The 23,246-nt window shown below is 32.0% G+C and overlaps 1 protein-coding gene and 1 non-coding gene across 2 annotated transcripts; one reads left to right on the forward strand and one right to left on the reverse strand.

The window, feature by feature from the left end:
• Positions 1 to 371: 371 nt before the first annotated feature.
• On the reverse strand, positions 372 to 23,014 carry LOC125077565 (ATP-binding cassette sub-family A member 17-like). Its single transcript, XM_047689513.1, has 33 exons — positions 22,926 to 23,014; positions 22,617 to 22,849; positions 22,313 to 22,419; positions 21,227 to 21,397; positions 18,839 to 18,994; positions 18,215 to 18,431; positions 17,869 to 18,048; positions 17,437 to 17,591; positions 17,178 to 17,288; positions 16,613 to 16,736; positions 10,748 to 10,908; positions 10,363 to 10,536; positions 10,038 to 10,103; positions 9,801 to 9,936; positions 9,431 to 9,689; positions 9,167 to 9,249; positions 8,790 to 8,905; positions 8,494 to 8,598; positions 7,927 to 8,012; positions 7,740 to 7,815; positions 7,225 to 7,329; positions 6,986 to 7,138; positions 6,349 to 6,462; positions 5,878 to 6,031; positions 5,526 to 5,648; positions 5,214 to 5,408; positions 4,759 to 5,034; positions 4,151 to 4,321; positions 4,008 to 4,078; positions 3,611 to 3,758; positions 3,211 to 3,421; positions 1,407 to 1,608; positions 372 to 1,294 (listed from the first exon to the last, which is right to left on the reverse strand). The coding sequence occupies exons 1-33, from the start codon at positions 23,012 to 23,014 to the stop codon at positions 965 to 967; spliced, it is 5,058 nt and encodes a 1,685-aa protein (XP_047545469.1). The 3' UTR covers positions 372 to 964.
• Trnaf-gaa lies at positions 20,619 to 20,691 on the forward strand. Its single transcript has one exon. It is a non-coding gene; the product is annotated as a tRNA-Phe (tRNA).
• Positions 23,015 to 23,246: the final 232 nt, after the last annotated feature.

Genomic DNA, 23,246 nt, shown 5'->3' on the forward strand with positions numbered 1-23,246 from the left:
CATATATCAAACTAAATAATACATAACCCAGCTTTATATAAACAAATATTTAAATTGCAAATAATGCATAATAAATAACAATATTATACACAGATAACCCAAACAGAGACCGCATGTTAATCATGTCGTCCTGTTTCGAAGTCACCTAAGTTCGTGGAACTTATGGGTTGCGGTGGGATTAGCGGGAACGACAAATGCAATAGTTTCAAGATTGGCTATTTAAACGTAATGTTACTTTAAATTGCGAAGTAGATGATTTTTAAAACGTAACTTATTATGTTTATCTAAGTTATGGGTAATACTTTACTACCGTTTCTATTAGTAAAATTCGTATATATAAGGTCTAATTAAAGACTGAATTAACGCAATATCTGAAAATCTGAGAGATTTGAGTGAAAATCTGCTTACGAATCGGAAATTCAGTTGTTATGTTATGCTATTAATAACAGTGTCAATAGTTTGATTCATTTCTTTTGAAGGTGGATAGATTCTAAAGGGGGACCTTTAGAGAACCATTATTTAAAAAGCATTCTTAACCATAATGTTTTCGTGAGAAAAAGACAACGGTATCTAATGAAAGAGACTTCAAAGTGTCACCAACGAGCGCCATGACTCGTCGAGAAAATTTTATCGATTATAAGTTGAGCTGTGCTAAAATGAACATTTAATACGAATGACAATTTTTTTATCGGTAATGTTATCCATCTAGAGATCCTGGATCCCTTTCCACACCGTTTAACTGTAGGTATAAGTAGTAACTTTAACGAAAATATATTGTTAAAATCAGTCTTTTCCTGAAGCATTAAAATTCGAAACAGCTTGCTTGACTACAGCCCAAATGTTTGGTTAATAAGCCGGGAAACGATGAATTTGAACACTGAGTTACATCAGTGCAAATGCATCACAGTGTGATATTATACAATAAAATAATTCATGTCCAGCCCTTGTAACATCAACGACAAGATTACCTATTGAAAATCACTGACCATGGTAGTTCTTTTAACTTGGTAATATTGAATCTCTTTTCAAAGGGCAACAGCTGGGCTATTTTTTCGGTAGATGGTTTTACCATTGGCTTATTAGGGAAGAGAAATTTGTAGCGACGATATTTTTGTTCATCGGCATATTTGTGTCTGCTTTTATGACTTAATATTGTATTATAAATATAGTCTATCGGAATCGCTGATACTATGTACGAGTAAACATGTCTATTTTCATCTTTAAGTGCTTCCATTTTTTCAAAAATAGTAGCCCATGTTAAGTCTGGATCGAAAACTTGAACATTCACCAGTACCTTTTAAAATATTTGTTTGAAAATATTTACTACGTTAAAAAATACTATTCAGATAAGTACTATAAAAGTTACAAATAATTTCCATTATAGGCTTAATTTTCAAATAACAAACCTCGGATATGTCATTAATGACAAAATTCTTGAAATGTCTTGAAAATATCTTGTTGACATTCACTTCGTCTTTGAGATGGAGTACCACCGTGAAGCCTTTATCACTATATCGTTCAACTAGCGCATCGACTTGGTCAATGTCGTAGATGTGATCATCAACCAGAATAGCTAGGCGACTAGTAACTGGCAGGTGGCTCTCTACACTGTTGAAATAAAAATCACGTTATATGATCACATTTTACTAGGAGCTATATTTATTAGTAGGAACACACTATATGTACCCATGACAAAAAAAAATATCTTGATGTATGATCTATCATAACATAAACTAATCAGGTTTATGTTGTAGTATCAATATAGCAACATTAAAAACAACTACAATAATGTCTATGCCAATCACAGTAAGAGTAAAGTTGACATTAGAAACGATATATGTGGTTCTTCATCTAAAAACCTAAAGCACTAAAAACCTGCAGTATGCAAAAGGCATTGGCATTTTGAATGTCATCGGAGTTGTTATCGGACTATTAAAGTGAAATTAAAGTAGATAGAAGTAGTTAAGTAGATCAGTAATTATTAGAAATAAATGTAAAGATATTTATATTTAGCCGTCTGTAAGGTTATTCTTATTAGCAAATCTCATAGGATGTTGTGTAGGTAAATCTAAGGTATGTTTATCTTTACTACTTCGATTAGAATTGGGTATGTCAAGCAAAGCGTCCAAATAGCAAGTCGTCTAATTATTATAATTTTTTTTACATTATAGGTGGCAAATGACCATGAGGTTCACCTAATGAAAAGTGATTACCACCGCCCATGGACATCTGCAACACCGGTGGGCTTGCAGGTGTGTTGCCGGCCTCTAAGGGACGAGTACATTCTTTTCTAGAAGGTTCACAAGTCGTATCGGTTTGGAAAAACCGCCGGCGAAAGGTGGTTCCGCAGAGTGGTTGTGCGAGGCAGAAAATGTCTTAAAAATCGCGCTTTTGTGGATTTTCGGACATCTAGGTGGTCAGGTGATACTTGGAATTTTGAAAAGAATTCCGAAAGTGAAATTTAGCAGGAGGGATTAACCCAACCAATTCCTTGGAACATTCCCGTGAAAAATACCCAACATCTCTACGCAAAGCCAAAGGATCAAGCAGATCGGTAAGGGCTTGATCATCGATAATTCGAGCCGCTCTGCGTTGGATACGGTATATTAGAAGGAGCTGGTACTGGCGAGCGCCCGCCCAGAGATGAGAGCAGTACACCATGTGAGGCCGAATTTGTGCCTAAGCCGTATAGTCTTAGGCGACAGGTCGTCGTGAAATACTGTCTTGCCTTACTGAGCATATCGAGCTCTTTTGATACCAGTTTGGTTTTACCTTCCAATTAATCTCGGAACTGAACGAGGCTCGAATATCAACGCTTAGTATTCCGATACTAGCTGTGGCGGCTATCGGAATGTTCTCAAATCGAGGTGGTATGACAAATGGTAATTTTTTAGTAGTTAACGCGCAAACTTGCTTCTTTTGGGGTTGAAGTCGACTAGGTTTAGATTTGTTTAACTTTCTATAATTTACTAAACGTTAATTACGTTCAATTTTCTAAATATGAAAAACAGATATAACAATATCAATAGATATTTGAGTTTGATTACGTCGGTTCAACTACTATGCGCGGCTTTAACTTGTATAGAGTACAAATTTAGATTAAAAACGTTCTCAACCGGCTTCGAGGTATTATGTTAACCGAAAATCCAAAAAAAGGACCATAGAAAACTTATACTACTTATACTATAAAACAACATGGAGGCGGAATACCTGCTCGAAGTTATAATAATAGCATGGCCACGTTTTCTTAAATTGTACAAAATATAATACATAGCCCTTGTCACTGAATACTTTTGGTACGCCGTACATTCGTCCAGTATAACGATAGGTGGGGCTCCGACAACGGCTGCAGCGAAGTTAAGCCGAGTGCGTTCATTCGCCGAGAGATAGTGGATACGAGTATTGATGTATTGGCGAAGTTCTAATGATATAAATGTAAATATTAAAACCAAATGCAAATAATCACGGACATTTACTAGGTACTTAAAACGAATTAAATTGTTAGTTCTTTTAGCAGAAACAGAAACTGACTCAAAACTTAAATATTTTGTTATTAACACAATTTATACATTTTAAGAATTTCAAAGTGAAGAAAATTATGTAAAATCACCAAGCGCATCAATGTAATTCATGACTTCCCCTTTCACATGCGCTTGTGGCACGCCGCGCAGCACTGTTATCATTTCCAAAGCTCGATAAACTGTCATCCATAAGGGGAGAGGATTGTGATCACAACAGAAGGTTACTTGACGAGCGTACTGAAAACATCATCATCAAAGTTTGAGAAGATTACCAATAATATTAGATCTAGATCACAGATTCGAAGCATTGTATTGTGCCGACTTATGTGTCGGATTTGCGTACATATTTCAATATCCGATGTCTGATCCGATAAACTAGTTTATTGCGATTTGTGTGTACCAATATGTTTTAAAAAACAACATTCTTGATTTATTTATTTTTATAATAAGTAGGTTCATCTGAGTATTTTCTTAAAATGTACATACCATATGGGGATTTTTATTTAATGTCCATTTCGATGAGCACCACAAATCTCCCTCACTTGGCAGTATATATCCTGTATGAAACAAGTTCATATGGATATCAAAGTTAGATATTGATAGTGTTGTTAGATTAAAAAATATCATACCGGCCAATATTTCACATAACTCCAGTCTACCATGTCCTAAAAGACCGGAAATAGCTAGTGCTTCCCCTTTACCTAGACCGAAGTAGACGTTAGAAATATTATTCTTCCCAAACATTTTCTTAGAAACGTTGCATGCTAAGAGGTATTCGCCGTAGGTATTTATCTTCTCTTCTAGGTTTTAAAAGACAATTTTAATAAAACATGACTTTAATAAAATGAATAGAGACTAATTTGTACTTATATTATATATAATAAGAACAGATGTGGGTCACATGTACATAACCGATAAGTGTTTACGTGCTTACTTTGTTTTATTATAACTTCGTCTCGTGCTTAGTGGACAAAGTGCAGTCAATCAATATGAATTTTCCATATCCCATGAGTAAGATATTACGGGGATGTTACTGTTTTTAACAATGAATAGTTGCTTATTTGGTTTGAAATTAAATAAAGGTAACTTTATCGTTGATTCTTAACTTTCTTAATAGTATTATAAATGCGAACAACATGCAATTTTGGAAAACCGTTGTCTGGGGTACATAACCCTTTTGGACCACAGACAACGTTAGGCATCGCGGGAAAATAATTAATTATAATTAAAAAATAACCCTGCTTGTTTTTAAGTTCATTTTGCTTGTTCAAAACATTTTCTTTCTCGCGCACAGTGCCTTCCGTCTCTGCCTCATATGGTTGTTTTTTTGGATATACCCATTTGTTTAATAGAAATGTCCATAATCGCTGTATGTATTTATACTCCCATAATAATAACAATGCCATGAATACTACAGTGGTGCATAGTATCGCAATGATCTCCATCAGAACTCCCATGTTCTTATTTAAATAAAATCTTCTGGAGAAGCATTGTTGCAAAACACCACATTTAGCTGCAAAAATGATAAAAAAACTTTGTCTTCAATAATATCTGTTTTCAAATAATTGATAAAACTACCTTAATTCACAGGCTAAATAGCAATAAAAATTCACTTCATCAACGACTTAAAGTGGTACTGACTAAAAGTTGTACTCGTACATATCGTTCAAATAATACAAAGCGGGTACTTACTACAGCATTTATGCATAGTTTTAGAGGAACATAGATTTTTTCTTTTGAATACAATACATTCGCTGTTGTATAGAAATATTTTCTTTATCTTCACAAATGCATATGCCATGTTGAATTGTGGGGAAAGTGACATAAAATTCAAGACGTAGTTGAGCGCGTTGCCGTAAAGTAATTTTGCTATGACTGTAGTTTCACCTAGCGATAAATGCTTAATCTTACAATTGTATTGTATTGTAAATTATTTTATGAATAGGCAATATGATATTTATTATAAATCTCTAACAATAAGTAGAGATATGTGAAAATATTTACCAAAAACGAGATTCAGTATAATAAATGTCATGGTGTTGAGGGCAGCTTGGGGTCCCAAGCTAAACAAATACGCTTGTGGAATGCAACCGATCCCATATACCGTTAACATGAGGGGCACCACAACTGAAAATGTATAATAATATAGTTGCTGAAATACGGGTCAAAAGTTTCTATTTAAATTTACTTTTTTTTTAAGTTTCGCCTTACAACTAAATATATAATCATTATTTAATGAAGTAATAAATAAGACGAATGTACCAAATATAAAAATAGCTATCTATATATATAGCATCAAAGAATAAAACTTAAAATAAAGTCTATTAATTAATAGTAAACAAAAAGTTATACCTACCCAAATCACTGTAATAAAAGGTCATTGGTGCTACTAATACCATGATAATAATCATTGAAGCTGTCATCAATAATACAAGAAAGCAGTATAGCATAAAATCACATAGGAATAGTGTACACCAGTAGCGTGCTGGGGAGAAATTCATGGCATGTACCTATTGCAAAGAATAAAAGTCATATGGTCTAAGTTCGATATAATTTATATTTGATGAATGGTAACAGAAGTAAATTAATGTATTATTATTATCACTATTAGTCATTGGACTTGTTTATCCTAATACACTATATCCCATGGATAATTATTATTGAAGTATTCAGCATAGACCCTTCACATCCATAACCTTCTGGCGTACTGCCAAATAATCAAAGTCATTGAGATGATCCCATAGACAATAATTACTTTTTAACTACTAAGATATATTCCCAAAAATGAATACGACAAGAGTAGAGGATAATTGTATACGGACAATACCTGCATGTGTCTTATAAATCCACTTTCCTTAGAAGGCATAATAGTTATATGTGATATTGTCAGTATAAGTAGAAATTGTATGAAGATTGGAGGAGAGTTAGCAGTCTTTAACCACTGTAAATATTAATAACATATGTTTAGCTTTAAGTAATATAAATACAAATAATGTATTAATGTCGATTTTATGATGAATATTTATAAACATTTAAAACGTTTATTATACTGTACCTTAATAAATGAGTCATCGAGAAAATAAATTAAAAAGGTGATGATGAAGAAGAAATATACAAACAAATTATTAATAATTTCTTTAGGTAGTTGTTGGTAGACAAGTAGCGGTCTAGTACCAGTGTTATTGATAGGTAAGTGGTTCCCAGCGCTCAAAGATTGGCGTCGTAAAAAATTATTAGCCATACCTTAAATCACCAATATGCCAAGATAGATCCTTGAGCACTAAGACAGTTACACTGACTCACTTTCAAATATAAACACAACAATTCTGAGTGTTTGCTGTTTGATGGTACCATGTGTCATGAATAGGTGGTATCTATGCTGACAACCTTACCTTCAACTCTATCTTTTTTCACAACGCATAAATAGAGCATAACTTAGACAATTATATACTAATAATTCTTACAGTCGTAAGATCCAAAGCAAGCGGATCATCAGTGACTTGTATAGTCGCATCTAAAGCCTTTGTGTAATGTCGTATGAGTGCCATGAACGCCCGAGCCAAAGATCTAGCAGCTGCACCATGATCGTAGTGCATTGGACTGTATAGAACTTGAACCTGAATATTAAATTGGATTGTAGACGAAAAGTAGTATGATATGAAGGTACAATAAGTACTGCAAACAAAATATGTATTGATCTTACGCTAAGGGTATCATTCTTGGAAGCAACATCCAGTCCATATGCAAACATATAGACGTATTGTTGAGGGGAATCTATCGCTCGAGTGACGAGATATTCAGTGAGGCTCTAAAACAATAGCTTTTGATAAATTAAAATATTTAATAACGTAGGAATTAGGTAGCTTTTTACAGATTCGTATCGGTCAGAACGGCGCGTGTATGATTTAGCGATTCATAACCGAAACCCTACCGAATAGTTATAGGAGTAATGCACGTACATTACTATAATATTGTACTATATTTTTTAAGTTACATTAAAGTGAGTCGCCATTCTGAGGACAGGCTCATGCAGTAATAAATATATTCTTCAAAAAATAACTTCATTAATAACTCACTATTGATGTATCAATTGTACTTGAAAACCTCAAGAAATTCAAAACTTTTTGAGACCACAGAATTATTATGTAGACAGATTTTTTTCAAATATATTTATTAGTACTTAATCCTAGTTTATAATTTCCTTTGTTTGGTTCTTACCTCAGGATATAAAAGAGCCGTATAATGCATATTTTCAACTTGTTGCACAGTGGCGTTTGTTTCAGAGAAGACGTAACTAAAAATTATATTACTTCAAATTAATATTTATAATAAGTATTAAAATAAATTCCAATTTCCAACCTTATTTTATTTGTTTGTGTAGTTTAATTGTTATGTTTTTACTCACGAGTTGGCAATAGATTTTGCGTCGCTCGAATTGTCTGACCGCAGTATTAAATTCGTCTTTAGTTCCAATGACTCTACAGTTAATATCTGAAGCATAAAAATACATACCAAGTTTTAGCTACCTACCTACTAGTTTTGAATTAATAATATAATGATAATGATTGAAGATATATTTATTTGTAGGGTCGTAAAAGTTGTGGGATTGTTTTAATCTAAAATATTGGCTATGTAACATTCTTATAAATATCGACCTTTATGGTCGGGTAGTGTGTAAACTGGTTTTCATGGGTCTCCGAGTTTTTATGACACTCCGAGGTCTCGAGTTCGATTCCCGGCTGAGTCGATGAAGAAAAAGTTCATTAGTTTTCTATGTTGTCTTGGGTCTGGATGTTTGTGGTAACGTCGTAACTTCTAATTTTCCATAACACAAGTGCTTTACTACTTAGTTACATTGGGATCAAAGTAATGTATGTGATGTTGTCCAATATTTATTTATTTATTTATAAATAATAAAAATATAAAATTCACTTTTTTTAACTTAAATATATGTATAAAAAAAAGGTATGACCTCGCCGTGCAAAATTGTTTTTGTAGCTCTATCTCTTTCCAATTCGCCTAAAACGGTTGAGAGAGAAAGTCCAATAAATACGCCCGCAACAAGTGCTGAAAGGACCTGCATTACAATTTGAAAACATACTCATAGATAATATATAGCAGTTGCACGAGCTAACAAAAGTTGATAATAATTAATGATTAGGGTTAAAAAAATATTTAATTAATTTAATTTAATATTTCATTGTTTAATTAATTAATTATTTTAATCTTAATCTGTATAAACAAATAATAATACACTATAACTCTTACCGTGACAATGAAATAGAATCTGTAGTGACGGTAAAAGTCAATGAATTTCCATGCCATGTAACTTAAATGAGTTAAATTTCCGAATGGACTTGATTTCCTTCTCCATGCTATGGGTTCTAAAAAAATAAATAAATATTTTTTTTTTATGTTATAAGTCAAAATATAATAATATCATGTAGGTACTTAATAATGGTTTAAAATATTTCAATTTCAAACGATCTTGTGTTTAAATCTGCACGAGTGATTTCAAAGTGATTTCGAGCACGAACAACGGAACAATACATTGTTCTTAGCAAGAAAGAAGATATAATTTTTTGGTTGCTTTAACATTCATTAATATAGATAATTAATGTTGACATTACAATTATTATATTTACCAGACAGATTATTGAGAGCGTTTCGCGTAATTTCATGTTCTTCGACGGTACCGTGCACAGTCGCCCTGGACTCAGATATAGCTCTGTATTTATACAAGAATATAAAATAAATAATATAGTAGTGTAATGTAAAATTAGCTCAACTATACAAACGGATAAATTTCCATTTAATCTTATTCAGATATTCTATAATCGATTTTAAATATGTATCCATAAATACTGTATTGATTTCATCTAAATATTGTGTCAAATATTATCTCTTACCTATTACATACTTCTTCAGAATCAGGCAAACTAATATTCATAGATGCGATTCCATATTTGTTGGAATGTTTTGTTAGGTCCGATATCAATGCGGCGACATTAGCCGTGGGACTTGCTGGAAGTCGTAAAATGAGAAGATATCCTAAGTGAGCTCTTATTGTAGCACCAGATTCTGATGTCCTCCGAAGCAGTTCGTTCACCTTTTCCTCATTGGACCTTCCAGCGCTTCGTAAGGTTAAGCGAACACGGTATTCTCGACCTATATAAACATAACAGACGATCCTTCACCCTTTATTTAAGGTTTTTAATGGCCAGCATATCAGGTGGTAACAGATAGAACTGAATAAGGTTATAAAAATAAAATAATTACCATATTTAAAAAATATATAAGCTGGGGTTCCACCTCTGACTAATACCCTGTGATCAAAAATAAAAACTCGATCGGCGAATTCGACGGAAATGCTTGTGAAGCAGAACTTTACAATAGTAAGGTATTTTTTATAACGCTGAAATTTTTATTTATAATTTTGTATTTTACATTAAAACCATTTACTTTAAGTATATTAGTGTAGTATTTTAAATATAATATAGCAATATTATACCTTACCATAATTTTGTCCTTTATAACAGATGTGTAGATTGAATCGGTTAAAAAAGCAGGTATTACAATGATCTGAAACAGACCACTACATTCATAATTTTTCAACTGTCACGACCATATCGAGGCTGTCGATGGTCTTTTATTTTATGAAAAGTTTAATTAAACTACTCCTTTCGATACATTTCACAAAGGATTCTTGAGATTTCGTCGCGAACAAATTTTTTTGATATTACTATAGGTAAAAAGGGGAGAGAAAGAATTAATGGAATACAATAAAGGCTCCCAGTGTTGGCGGGTGCAACTCAATAAGGTCTATTACGAGTTCACTTACCCTCGGTTCCAGTAAAATAGCTATCGCCCAACAGAGTAGAGCTTGGTAGTAATCGTCCAAATTCCGCACAAACTCATGTCTGACGCCTTCCAAGTCACAATCCGACAGAATACGTTTGGTACGAATGTGAGCATATTCTATTACACATTTAGTAGGTTCGTTCCAGAGACACAGCTACAAGAACAAAATTATACTTAAAAAATAGTATTTTTTTAAAAAACTAACATGTTATTAATGTTTTTAACGTAACTATGCGTACACTGACTCATATATGCAATCGCAGAAAATAAATTATACACCGGACCTCTTTCTTGCTTAGTAATAAAAGTAACCTGGTTATAGTCTGATCTATTATAGATTATATAATAAATAGAAATCGACTTACAAAACAATATAATGTAAGATGTTCTTCAACCGTAAGGTCGTCAATGAGACAGCCACTACGATGGCAGTAGCCCATCATATTGGGGACTGCCATTAAACTACGGCCAGGTTTTAATATCTCACCTAATACATTGATCGATCCTTTGTCGGGGTATGTAAGTCCTTTAAATGCAATAATAAATAAATATGTTTAATCAAAAAAATAGTAGATTTCATTCGCATAGGATTAATTGAACAAATTATTATTATGCAATATATTTAATTCATTGTACTTTTATAGACGTGATAATAGAAAGAAATAGTCTTCAGTGTTAATGCACAAACGGTTAGAGTACGACGTGTGTGAAGCGAGTAGATAAATAATTTTTTTGTTGTTTACGACTGCTTCAACCGATTCTCCGTAATACTGTGTTATCGCTGCCTTTGTATTAGTGTACAAACGCATAATGACTGCTGTTGACAATGGCTAAAGGTTCAATGTTGAGTACTAATGACTTAACAAACCATTTGAATGAGATCGACGATAACATGAACTGCATAGAAAAAACTTATGTTGAACAAATAAATCTGGAAGAGGATATGGATATGATAGAAATAAATAAAAAACGTATACGCAACGAGATAGAAGAATGTAATGAAGAGTGGCAGCAAGTTTCAAAACGCATTAAGAAAAAAGTCAGGACGGTCAATAATTCAGAAGAGGACTTAATACAAATTAGCATTACTAGTAAAGAAGTATTGCCGAAACAATTCGCTTTAGCCAAAATTTTACGTGATAATCAAATAATGGATATTATTAAAGTTAAATACATAAATCCATACAAAATCCGATTAGCTTTTGATAAAGAATCTAGTGCAGAAAAGTTTTTAAAGTGTAAAATATTTAAAGATATGGGGTGGCGATGTCAAAAATCATGGGAGATGGGCTTATCATATGGCATTGTTAAAAATATTGATGTAGAGTTATCAGATGAAGAAATAATGAATAATTTATCTTGTGAGTTCGAAATTTTAACGGTACAGCGCTTAAACCGCCGTAAAGAGGATGGTTGGTTTCCTAGCGAAACTATCAAGATTGGATTTAAAGGACCAAATATTCCGGCGCATGTATACCTCCTGGACCTTAGAATTAAAGTAGAATCCTATGTATTCCCGGTGACTCAATGTTCTCGTTGCTGGAGGTTTGGACATACACATAAAATGTGCCCATCTAATAAAATCATTTGTCCCAAGTGCACTAAAAATCACCCGAATTGTGAAAGTAATTTTTTCATATGCAGTAATTGTAAAGGAAATCATATGCCCTTGGATAAAATATGCCCCGTTTTTAAAAAAGAAAAAAGGATTCGAGAAATAATGTCGGAGTTCAATTGCTCATATTTGAAAGCTCTAAGTATTTATGTTCCTCCTTCGCCGCTTTTACAAACTTTTCAGTCAGATACAATTCCTTCAAGGCCTAATATAAATCATGTGTACGCGCCTACTTTGCCTATGTCATCAGATTATCCTAAAATGGAAAATGTCACCCATAATGTTTCTGAGAATCCCAAACCTTTCGAAAATGAAAAAAATATTAAAAAGAAGAAGAAGAAAAAGAAGAAAACTATTAAATGTGCTGAAAATGTGTATGCAGACATAGAAGTGTCATCGGATTCTGAGAATAGTTATGAAAAAGAATATGAGTGTCATAAAGATAATTTACCTAACAATAATGATGAGAACCTTTCTAAAGATGAAATTAATTTACATCGGGAATTGATTGATAAACTTAAATGTATTATTTTTCAGAAAAACATAAGTATTTCATCTAAATTTAAACAAATTGTGCAAAAAATAATTGAGTGGGTTACCTTAGTAGTAGTTAATTTTTTTTCAGATGTTCCTCTAGTTAAGACATTATTTAATTATATACAATGCAATGGATGATAATGTTAAAAAAATCGTCAGATTAAATATTATTCAGTGGAATAGTAGAAGCCTAAGACCAAAATTAAAATTATTTGAACATTTGTTGATTCAAGAAAAGATCCATATCGCGGTGGTTAGTGAGACTTGGTTCGAACCAGATGCCTTTATAAAAGTAGTCAATTATAATATTTTTAGAAATGATAGAGATAATTCTTATGGTGGAGTAGCAATTTTTATTCACAAATCAATTCAAGCTCATTCAATCGACGTAGAAGTTGACAACAATGGTATCGAAATTGTAGGGGTTAAGATATTAAATTGCAAACAAATTGAATACATTTTTTCAATATATTGCCCTAGTGATGTACAAACAACTCAACGAGATTGGGAGAATTTATTTTCGCTCGCCAACCGGAAATCATTATTGTTAGGCGATTTTAATGGCCATCACATAAGCTGGTCTTGTAAATCAGATACTAGAGGTGTTCAAATTTATGATTCGTTACTGGAAAGTAATCTTGTCCTGCTTAACAACGGTAGTCCTACTCGAATTCAATTGACAGGGAATATTTTACGCAAGTCATCGCCAGATTTAAGTTTAATCAGCTCAGATATTTCATTGGAATTTAATTGGACAGTCACTAATGAATGTCTTGGCAGTGATCATATGATTATTAAATTGAGTACTTCAGTACATTGCGAATTAAAAATATTAAAGAAACGTAATTTTAAACGCGCCGATTGGGTTGGTTATCGTGAATATTTAGAACTCCTTTTTTTAAGTTTCAATTGTACAGATGGTATTCAAAAGGATTATGATGTATTTATTAATCTTATAAACACAGCTGCCGACAAATATATTCCCTACATTAGATTTTGTCGAAACCCTGACACTAAATTTATTCCTAAATCATACTGGACACCTGAGCTATCAAGAGCAGTGGCCATTCGTCGCATTGCCCTAAGAAATTTTCGTCGTAATCCTATACCGCGTAATTTAAGCATTTTAAATGATAAAATAAAACAGACTCAAAGACTTATTAGAATAGCACAAAATGAAGCTTGGCAAAAATTTTGTTCGTCCTTGCAAGAGCTTTCTACAACTTCCGAAATGTGGGAACGCATGAAATGGCTTAAAGGTTATAAAATTCAAAGATCTCCGATTAGTGAAGCAAATGCTAATAATTTATTACGAAACTTGTGCCCAGATTTCAGTTGTCGAAATTCACCAAACTTCACATCGCACAATGAAAATTTAGAACGCAAAATTTCTTTACTTGAATTAGAAACATGTATAAAATCTAAAGATACTGCTCCAGGACATGATGAAATTTCATTTTCAATGATCAAGCGTTTACCAATTGTAGCGAAAAACATATTACTTAATCTATATAACCGAATATTTGGGTCAAATGTTGTACCAAAGCAATGGCGGGACATATCTATCGTCCCCATTCCTAAATCTAAATCTAATTCAGGTAATGTTAAAACTTTTCGTCCAATTTCTTTAATTTCCTGTATTTGTAAAATTTTTCATTCAATTATAAATAAAAGGTTAGAGTGTTACATGGAAAAAAACAATATTTTTTCTTCAGATACAGTAGGGTTTAGAAGGGCACGGTCTACAATGGATAGTCTTAGCGTACTTGTGACTAGGATACAAACAGGCTTTTGTAAAAACTTCGTAACTGTCGGGTGTTTCATGGATATTGATAACGCATATAATAACATAGATATATATACATTGTTACATACATTAGACAAATTAGGCGTGGGTGCAATGTTTTGCCGTTACTTATGGAATTTTCTCTCAAAAAGATACCTTAGGATCAGAATTAACGATTTAACTATTTCTAGAAAAACTAGTCAGGGTATAGCGCAAGGAGATCCATTATCTCCATTGCTGTTTAACATTGCAACAATTGATATATGTAAATCAGTTAATAATGTTCATATTTCACAATACGCTGACGACTTTGTTTTGTACATAACGCGTAAAAATGTTATCGAGGCAGAAAGAGAACTTCAAATAGGTGTGAATAAATTTGTTAAGGTAATTGCTAAATTAGGATTAGATATTTCATCAACGAAAAGTAAAGTTTGTGTGTTTAGAAAAGGTCATAGTAGAAATTCAGTTAAGATTTTGGTAAATAATTCTTCTTTGGTTATGGTAGAACAAATAAAATACCTGGGATTATGGTTAGACAGATCTCTTAGGTGGGCTAAACAGATTAATTATTCTTGTGAAAAAATCTCTAAATTTCTTAACGTATTTAAAGTTTTAGCTGGTTATGGCTGGGGCGTTCATCCCAAACATTTGAGACGACTATATTTGTCCATTATTCGAAGTCGATTAGATTATGCTTGTTTTTTGTATAACGACAGTAGTGTCTCTCATTTGAATAAATTGGATAAAATGCAAAATAGAGCTTTAAGAATTATCGGGGGTTACATTAAGTCTACTCCGACCCACGTGATGGAATGTGATCTGTGTGTTCAACCGCTTTGTTTCCGTAGATTCTATTTAGCCGGTAAATTTCTCTTAAAATCAAAATCTTTTACAAATAGCCCAGTAATCCAAGAACTAGAGCAGTTTTCAGCTTTGAATATAATAAATTTATGGCAACGAAAACGTAAACCTTTATTACTAGAAGTCTACGATATTATTAAATGTATTGAGGTTCATAGCACTAATTTCCTAGATTTCTTTTCTTTTCACACATGGACTAGTAATATAGATATTGCAAACGTAATTAAAACAAATATAGTACATATCAATAAACCTAAAAGAACCTATACCATAAATTATTTAAATAATTATTGTAACAATTTTATTAATGAAACTTATGATGACTACTATAAAATTTTTACGGACGGTTCTAAAGATGGTCAACTGATAGGTGCAGCTTTTTTTGACGCGGAATCGTCAGATAGTATGGGTTTTAAAATTAATTGCAATATTTCAATAATGCATGCTGAGTTATTAGCTATCTCTGAAGCCTTATCGTATATATCATCTATTAGCTATGATAAATTTGTTATTTTCTCAGACTCTAAAAGTTCCCTTCAACACATAGCTCGATGTACATCTAATGCTAGAAGTACTCCCGTAGCCTTTAGAATTTTAAAACAAATATGCTATTTGAGAAAACAACAATGCAAAATAATTACTTTGCAGTGGATTCCATCCCATGTGAATATAGTAGGTAATGAGATAGCGGATACACTCGCTAAAATCGGAACTTACGAAGGTGTTGAAATTTTTGTAAAACCCTGTTATACTGAATGTCTGCATGTGATTAAAAATAAATGTTTTGAGTTGTGGGCGGAATATTTTGATAAAAAGTCGAAAGATAAAGGCATCTGGTTTAGGACCATACAGTTTCAACCTCTTACTATACCTTGGATCGACACCGTTTCACTGGGTAGAAAGGACATTGTGACTGCTCTACGCCTAAGATCTGGACACATTCCATTAAATAAATTTCGCCATATGATGGGAAAATCTCCCAACCCTTATTGTTCCGTTTGTGGGATATTGGAAGACGTCTACCATATTTTAATGGAATGTGTTCGGAACGAAAATAAGCGACGTCAATTTTTTAGCAGTATACTATTCCACATGAACGTTGGCGAGTGTAATAGCATTTTATCAGTTCCTGAGTCAAACTCTGCAAAACAATTGTATAAGATAGTTTACCAAGCCTTGATAGAACGACCATAAACTTATTACTAAGAAATGTATATACACCGTTTGTGCACTAACAGAGCGACATAGTCGCTTTAGCGACAAAGCTCTTAAAAAAAAAAAAAAAAGAAATAGTCTTGTATATAATCAGTAACGCAAATATTGCAAAACAGCAAACAACAGTTTAAACATAAAATACAGATAATTACAAAAAAGCTACAAATAAGTATAACTGGACTAATTATTGTAGTATTCGAATTATTTTTTTACCAGTTAATAGATCTTCAATTGTTGTAATCATCTTGGCTTGAATAGGTTCGGAATACAGCATGGTGAATTCGTTTCTGTATATATCTAGTGTGATGTCGCTTAGAACCTGACCACCCATGAAACTCTGAAATTTTAACCCCATCAATTAACTCCATACTTTTTAATTTCTTCACCCTCTATAAGATTAGCTAATTATTTTTAAGAATAGATTATCGGAATTACTATTTAATGTTATAGTGAAATTATCGTTATAATATTTGCCATCGTTCCCATTTTTTTTATATCAGCTACTTTTTCGAAAAGTCGTGTACCTCCAATAGAAAACAAAAAAAAAACCGCGTGTTTTTATCTGAGGAAGAACCACCGAGTTTTGTTGTGTTGCATTAACATTTTTAAATCATCTCACTGAATTGAAATACTTACCCCTACCACATTGGAGTAGGATCCTGATCTTTTAAAGGTAGAGTGTACCAAGCGATGGTATTTACATGGGCTCTTGTTTACTAAATAAGAGTATTCTGCATGGCGTTGATTGATACTAAAGTCTTTCAATAATAGAAAATACCTTGGATACCCCTCGGAAGCTTATTGCTTTTGCGACGAGCTCATCCACTTCTTGCAATTTATCCCTTTCATTACCCGTTGGATTTTCAATTCGGTGCAGCTTACTTAAATCCTAAAATATTTCATCATATATTATCTTAAGAGGAACACAGAAACGAATTGATCTAGAATCGTAAAACTAAAAATTTATAGTATACTAGTACCTAAACTTTATAAAATTCAAATTTTTTTTAAATGTGTACATTTAAAAAAAGACCGACCTCAGTTTTTTTTAAAACCACAGATTTCCATGAGACTTGGCCCCCAATAGCTCGTTGTTTTATTGTTCTTTGCAATAGCATCAGTATTCCGAAATAAATTACAATCATAATTAACCAAGAAACTATTGTGAATAGAAGTCGATTCACTTCCCATTCTCGTTCCTCTAAAATGAAATAGTCAAATCATACCAAAATGTGAAATTTTATATTGATAAAAAATACAACAATGCGAAACATTAGGTAATGAAACAATTCTAATAATCAAAATATGCTAAATATGTGGGTATATTCTATAGGCGCACGGCAAAGGACGAGGAATAGTGCTGCTGCGGTAATACTGCGATATTCTAATCCAAGGTTTCGGCATTTGTAATTCTAGAATAACCAGGCAGTTCTTATATGTGGGTACGATATAGCCATACAGGTACTAACGTTCAGTTTGCAATAAGGCGAATTCATTGAGTCCATGCATGAGACCCAGTGGCGGAATAATGAGATGTAGAAAGAATGTCATGACTTCATGTTTCAAGTCGATCTGATGATGCACTAATAATTCAGCGAGAAACGTTTGCAGTAATGTGAATAAGGTAGACCAGACGCATGCAATCCAAGCTACGAACGAAACGTTATTATATTATAAATATTATATTTTTGTTAAAAGGAATGTATTGTCGAAACAAAATATGTAAAAATAATATACGAGTATGTTAGGCGAAAATGAATATGCAAATTAGTAGAGATACATTAAACAATAATAGTCATTAAAATTTTAACTTGCCTTCGTTATGAAACATTGCCATGACCAATGCTAGCATTGTCATAACTGACACATAAATAAGAACCAATATCAAGGCGAATAGGAGATGGATCCAGCGAAATATCAGGATAAGAGCTATACTGCCTAGGAGACACACAGGCAGCGCAGTCATAAATGCAAACACAAACCAGCCGATGTACATTGAAGAATAATCAACGCCACGAATGCAAAGGGAACGCTGAAGATTTAAGTTGTATTATAAAATGAACTATCTCTCAAATAATTTAAACAACATCATAAAAAACCCTTGATCATAATCTAAACGTGAATAATATATTAATTATAAACTAAGCCAAAACACAATAGAAATTTATAATACTGAAATGTTCCTCACCATAAAAAGCCCTATAAAAGTTACTTATACGTCAAAAATAGTCAAGTTGTCATATCCCATGTGATATTTTATAATTATATTTAATTATGATATAAGATCATATATGTATAAATAGAAACAATAAGTGATCTTGTTTAAATGTAAATAATTATTTTTCTCTGACAACATTGCCATCAAATTTTATTGCCATGTTACTAGGGATTACCTAAGTAAAGGTTTAGATATATTTGGTTTTGAGCTTCATTACTTACTTTAAATCTGTTTATTGTCTCCGATACTACCAAAGACTCAGTCTCCAATACAGGTGGGAGTAAAGCTAGAGTGAAACACAATAATATAGCTGAGATAGCCCTGCGCACGCGTTCTTGTTGCATCAAAGGCGACACCGGCATCGATGCCATGCTTAGCTGGAAATACAGAAACTTTATATAATAATATTTTTATCAATTAGCTTTAAGTACTTGTAGATGAAGAAATTCTAGAAACCAACAAGTACTTGTATATTACGGATTTCTTGAAATGTGTTTTATTATTGAATAAATAGAAGAAGTGTAACATGTGTATTGAGGCGCGAAATTCACCCGGAGGCGTTTAGAGTTAAATCATTTTCGCTGTTGTGAAACAAAACTAAAAACAACCGCTATATATGTTATCGAAATTCACTAAAACTTCTTGCTGGAAAGAACCGGAATAAAATAGACAGAAGATATAAAGGATTAATGTTTGTTTGTAGTATCTTCCTTATATCTATCAAATCATCATTTTGGTAACCGAAAATTATAATTTAATATGGCAACATTCATAACACGGAGCGTGAGCAGTTATAAGTATTATTAAATAAATATATTTATGATTAATAACCCGCTGTGAAAATACGTGTTACAATTAATTGCTAAAAAGTTAAATCACTTTCTAAAAGTTAATTTCATTGATTTATATTAACGGTTTTTTTAAGTATTATTATAAATTATAACGGGCCGTATCTGTTTGTATAAATAAGTAGATTAGCTGTAAAAAGAAAAAGTGCAGGGTTGTATAAACGTTTAATAAGTAATCATTTTTCAAATCTAAGTAAACTAAAACTACATTATATGTTAATGTTCTGTAAATCAGAATAGACTCCTTAGAGTTTTGAAGTCTCTAGAGGTATAACACAAGAAGGTCGACTTATTAGAAGGTAATAAGTAAAAATTTCCAAATAAGAACCGTTAATGCAAAATATAGCGGAGTATTATGGGATTTGCCAGTCAAAGACACCTCAATCGATTTAGGTTCAGAACGTAAAGAGACAATTAAAAAAACAATAAAATTAAAAAAAAAATTACTTATGTACCTACTATTCGTATTCACAACGTTTTTATTAATATCTGTTATCAGGAGACAAAGGTTACTCGTGAAGATATCATAAGAAATTATTTAATTATTAAATTATAGCCGGTAATTTATTATTAGTTATTTCCAAAGTTTAACCTGAGTAAATGTTACATGTATTTTTGTCATTTTGAATACTTTTTATAATACTTGGTTATTACTTATTTTGTTAAAAATACAATCAAATCTATAACAACATTAACTATATCCAATATTGTTAATTAAAAACAATTATAATATTGATATTTTTAAAATGCTATTGTATATTAAATTACCATAAGCAAATATACCATTATAAGATTTATTTATGTATGCGCGTAAGTGTATCCTTGAACTAAGTTTTAGTCTGATTAATAAACAAAAATTAAAGATCATCGTAACTGAAATCATTATATGGGAATAATTAGGTAATGTTTATTTTAGTTGTATTATTGTTAATAATACAACTAAAATAAACATTATATGTCTTATGCTACAGATGGTCACGTGGTGGGTCTTACCATGCATGAATATGCTTATCTAATTGAGTCAAACAAATAGGTATGTTTAAATCAATTTCCATTAGCTATAAAATAATTAATATGTGTTTAAAATTACTATTACTTTTTAGAAGATAAAGCTGTAAAGAATATAAATAATAATTTCGTCACTCAATCATAAGCCGAAATAGCTCAGTTGGGAGAGCGTTAGACTGAAGATCTAAAGGTCCCCGGTTCAATCCCGGGTTTCGGCAGTCTTTCTTTTTCGAATTTCATTTTTTTTACATTTGTCTTTTAATTGTATTAACTTAAACATTCAATGCAAACAATTAAAAAAAAACGGATAATAGTCATTTGCCCAATAAAATACTCATAATGTCACACTTGATATCGATATGTAAGATAGGTACATATAAGATCGATTAAAATCTTCCTTTATAAGATATATATCCATTAAGGAATCAAATTACGAATAAAATTTTAGATACATGTTTTTATTTATGTTTGTTTTAGGAAAAAATATTATCATAGGCATCCTAATAGTAAGTACAATACTCTCCGTGTTGTACGGTCCGAGTAAAGTTATTTAATGTAGTATATTCATAAGGTGCTCATGGAACTTAATTTGTTTTATTGATTTAAAAATCCGATCGAAATACATGTTCAATTTATTTGGAAAATAAAATTAGATGACATTTGTAGAGCCCTAGATCCCGGAGATGATATATCGCTTTTTTTTGTTTCATGGACAGAACAGAAATAGTAAGTACCTTTTACTTTTTGAATTACCTCATACTGTGGCTTTTTATCACTGGTGTGAGTTAATATGGTCTGGCTAATCGCGAGTTGTATTGCCAATAGCCCGCTACGTAAATGTGGATTGCTTGAAGAATACTCCGGTCTCGTCACATATCGGGCGCGTTCGGTGCTACGTATGCTGAATTTCCACATATTATTATCCTACGGGAACAATCGTCAATCACCAAGCTTACTTATACTAACTATATATATATATATATATATATATATATATTATATTAACTAATAAGTAAAATAAACAAGTAAAAGTAAAGTAGCAGCTTGTTGCAAAGGTCTCGATTTTATATTAAGTATTTTTAAGATTCCCTCTTGAGGCTCCCTCTTGCAAGTATCTTTATGGGGTTTTTCTTCGATGTAAACTAAAGGTATAATTATACGCAAATATTATGCACATGTAAGACTCAGTTGTACTGGCTTAGATTAGATTTCTAGTCTATATTTGAAATCCTTGTGTTATATTTACCAGACCATTAAAGCGTTTTAATTTACTACTATTATTAAGTTCACATTACCTAAATATCTTAAATATTACGAATTCTTAGGTTATAAGGACAAGGGTATTTTTAAAGATTTCGAAAACATATGCTAGGTTCTACAAGCTAGTTCTGTTTTATCGTGAGTCATATCAATATATGCAAGGCAAACGTCACATCTTATGTCATAACTACTCACAAAAATCCATATTCAAATTATTTATATTTGTTGTAGATTTTCCATTGATGCTTAAATAAGGAAAATATAATTCATAAACATCGACATTGTCAATGTCAACGGGGCAGTTAACAGAGGCGATGACACAAACAATATTCGGAAGAACTATTTGCCCTCTTGGCACAAATAAAAGCCAAATAAAAAAAAGGAACTATTTACAGTACCTTTCTACATTTATAAAATTCTACTCAACAGCTGGACTTTAACATTCTCTGCTTGTTTTTAATATCTATTATGTCGATCTTTCACAATATTAAATACGATTTGAAATTGAAATCTATCGTCTAATATTAATGTAGAATCTCAGTTTTTCTTCATACAAATAAATTGAATATAGTATAGTACCGTTGGTTTCCAGATTATCCAAATAACCGGATCAGTGATTGGGGTTCCCTGAGAACGATTATACAATATGTTGTTAAGATGGTCCTCAGTCGGAGCGCTTATTATATCTGCAAACATTTTAGAAAATCAAACATGGACCGACGTATTTGATTACGAATTGGACAATGAAATATAAAACCTTAGTATATTTAGCAGGAGTATGTGAAGGTTTTTACTTAATCTTTTTTTCGGAATAAATCAAATGAGGTAAAAATAATAAAAAAACATAAATAAAATAGACTTTTTTCTATGAAATATTTCTTACCAACTCCTAAACTCTCCGCGGCTTGAATCATAATTTTGTCAAATGGCGCATTGTCGGGTGCATATCCTAGCAGGGTCTTCTTATTGAGGGACGCTAAGATATCAGATGATGTGAGTGGCGCCGTAGGAACCGCTTGCAATGGAGTAAGGAATACCGGTTTTGCGATGAATATCGCTATGAGAAATAAAACAGCTGAGAATAGCGCTTCTGCGAGTAAAATACGCCATCTGCGCCTGCAATATATATGTATACGTATGTGATGTATTGGTTTCATCTAATTTACGAGACAGAATTTCAAACTGTACTTACTGTCTTTGAAGATAAGACTTCCAAATAAGAATACTGACTTGCCGTTGAAATTTACTAAGGACGGGAGTTTTAATGAGTTCCGCTGTCATTATATTTATCTTTTTGAGATGAACTCGTACATACGTCCGTGCTAGTTATGAACAAAACACAGACAAATATTTATTTAGCATATTTTGCTTTACAAGTAACATTTATTATTATTTTAATATGACTTTTCTTTTTTGAAGTTTTTTTTTATACATAATACATATAAGTTTTACATACGTAAGCACAATTGCTATAGTTTTTTTCGATTTCAAATAAAACCTTTTTTGTATATTA

This window comes from Vanessa atalanta, chromosome 1 (genome assembly GCF_905147765.1).
Source record: "Vanessa atalanta chromosome 1, ilVanAtal1.2, whole genome shotgun sequence".
Taxonomy (NCBI): domain Eukaryota; kingdom Metazoa; phylum Arthropoda; class Insecta; order Lepidoptera; family Nymphalidae; genus Vanessa; species Vanessa atalanta.

What these genes read in the sequence shown, in the direction of transcription:
- LOC125077565 (XM_047689513.1), bottom strand. Translation starts at nt 23,014, where the DNA reads ATGACAGCGGAACTCATTAAAACTCCCGTCCTTAGTAAATTTCAACGG. An exon ending in ATAAAAAGCCACAGTATGAG is followed by an intron (nt 18,995 to 21,226) that starts GTAATTCAAAAA and finishes CTGTATTTCCAG; the next exon opens with CTAAGCATGGCATCGATGCC. An exon ending in ATCTTACATTATATTGTTTT is followed by an intron (nt 10,537 to 10,747) that starts GTAAGTCGATTT and finishes TTGTTCTTGTAG; the next exon opens with CTGTGTCTCTGGAACGAACC.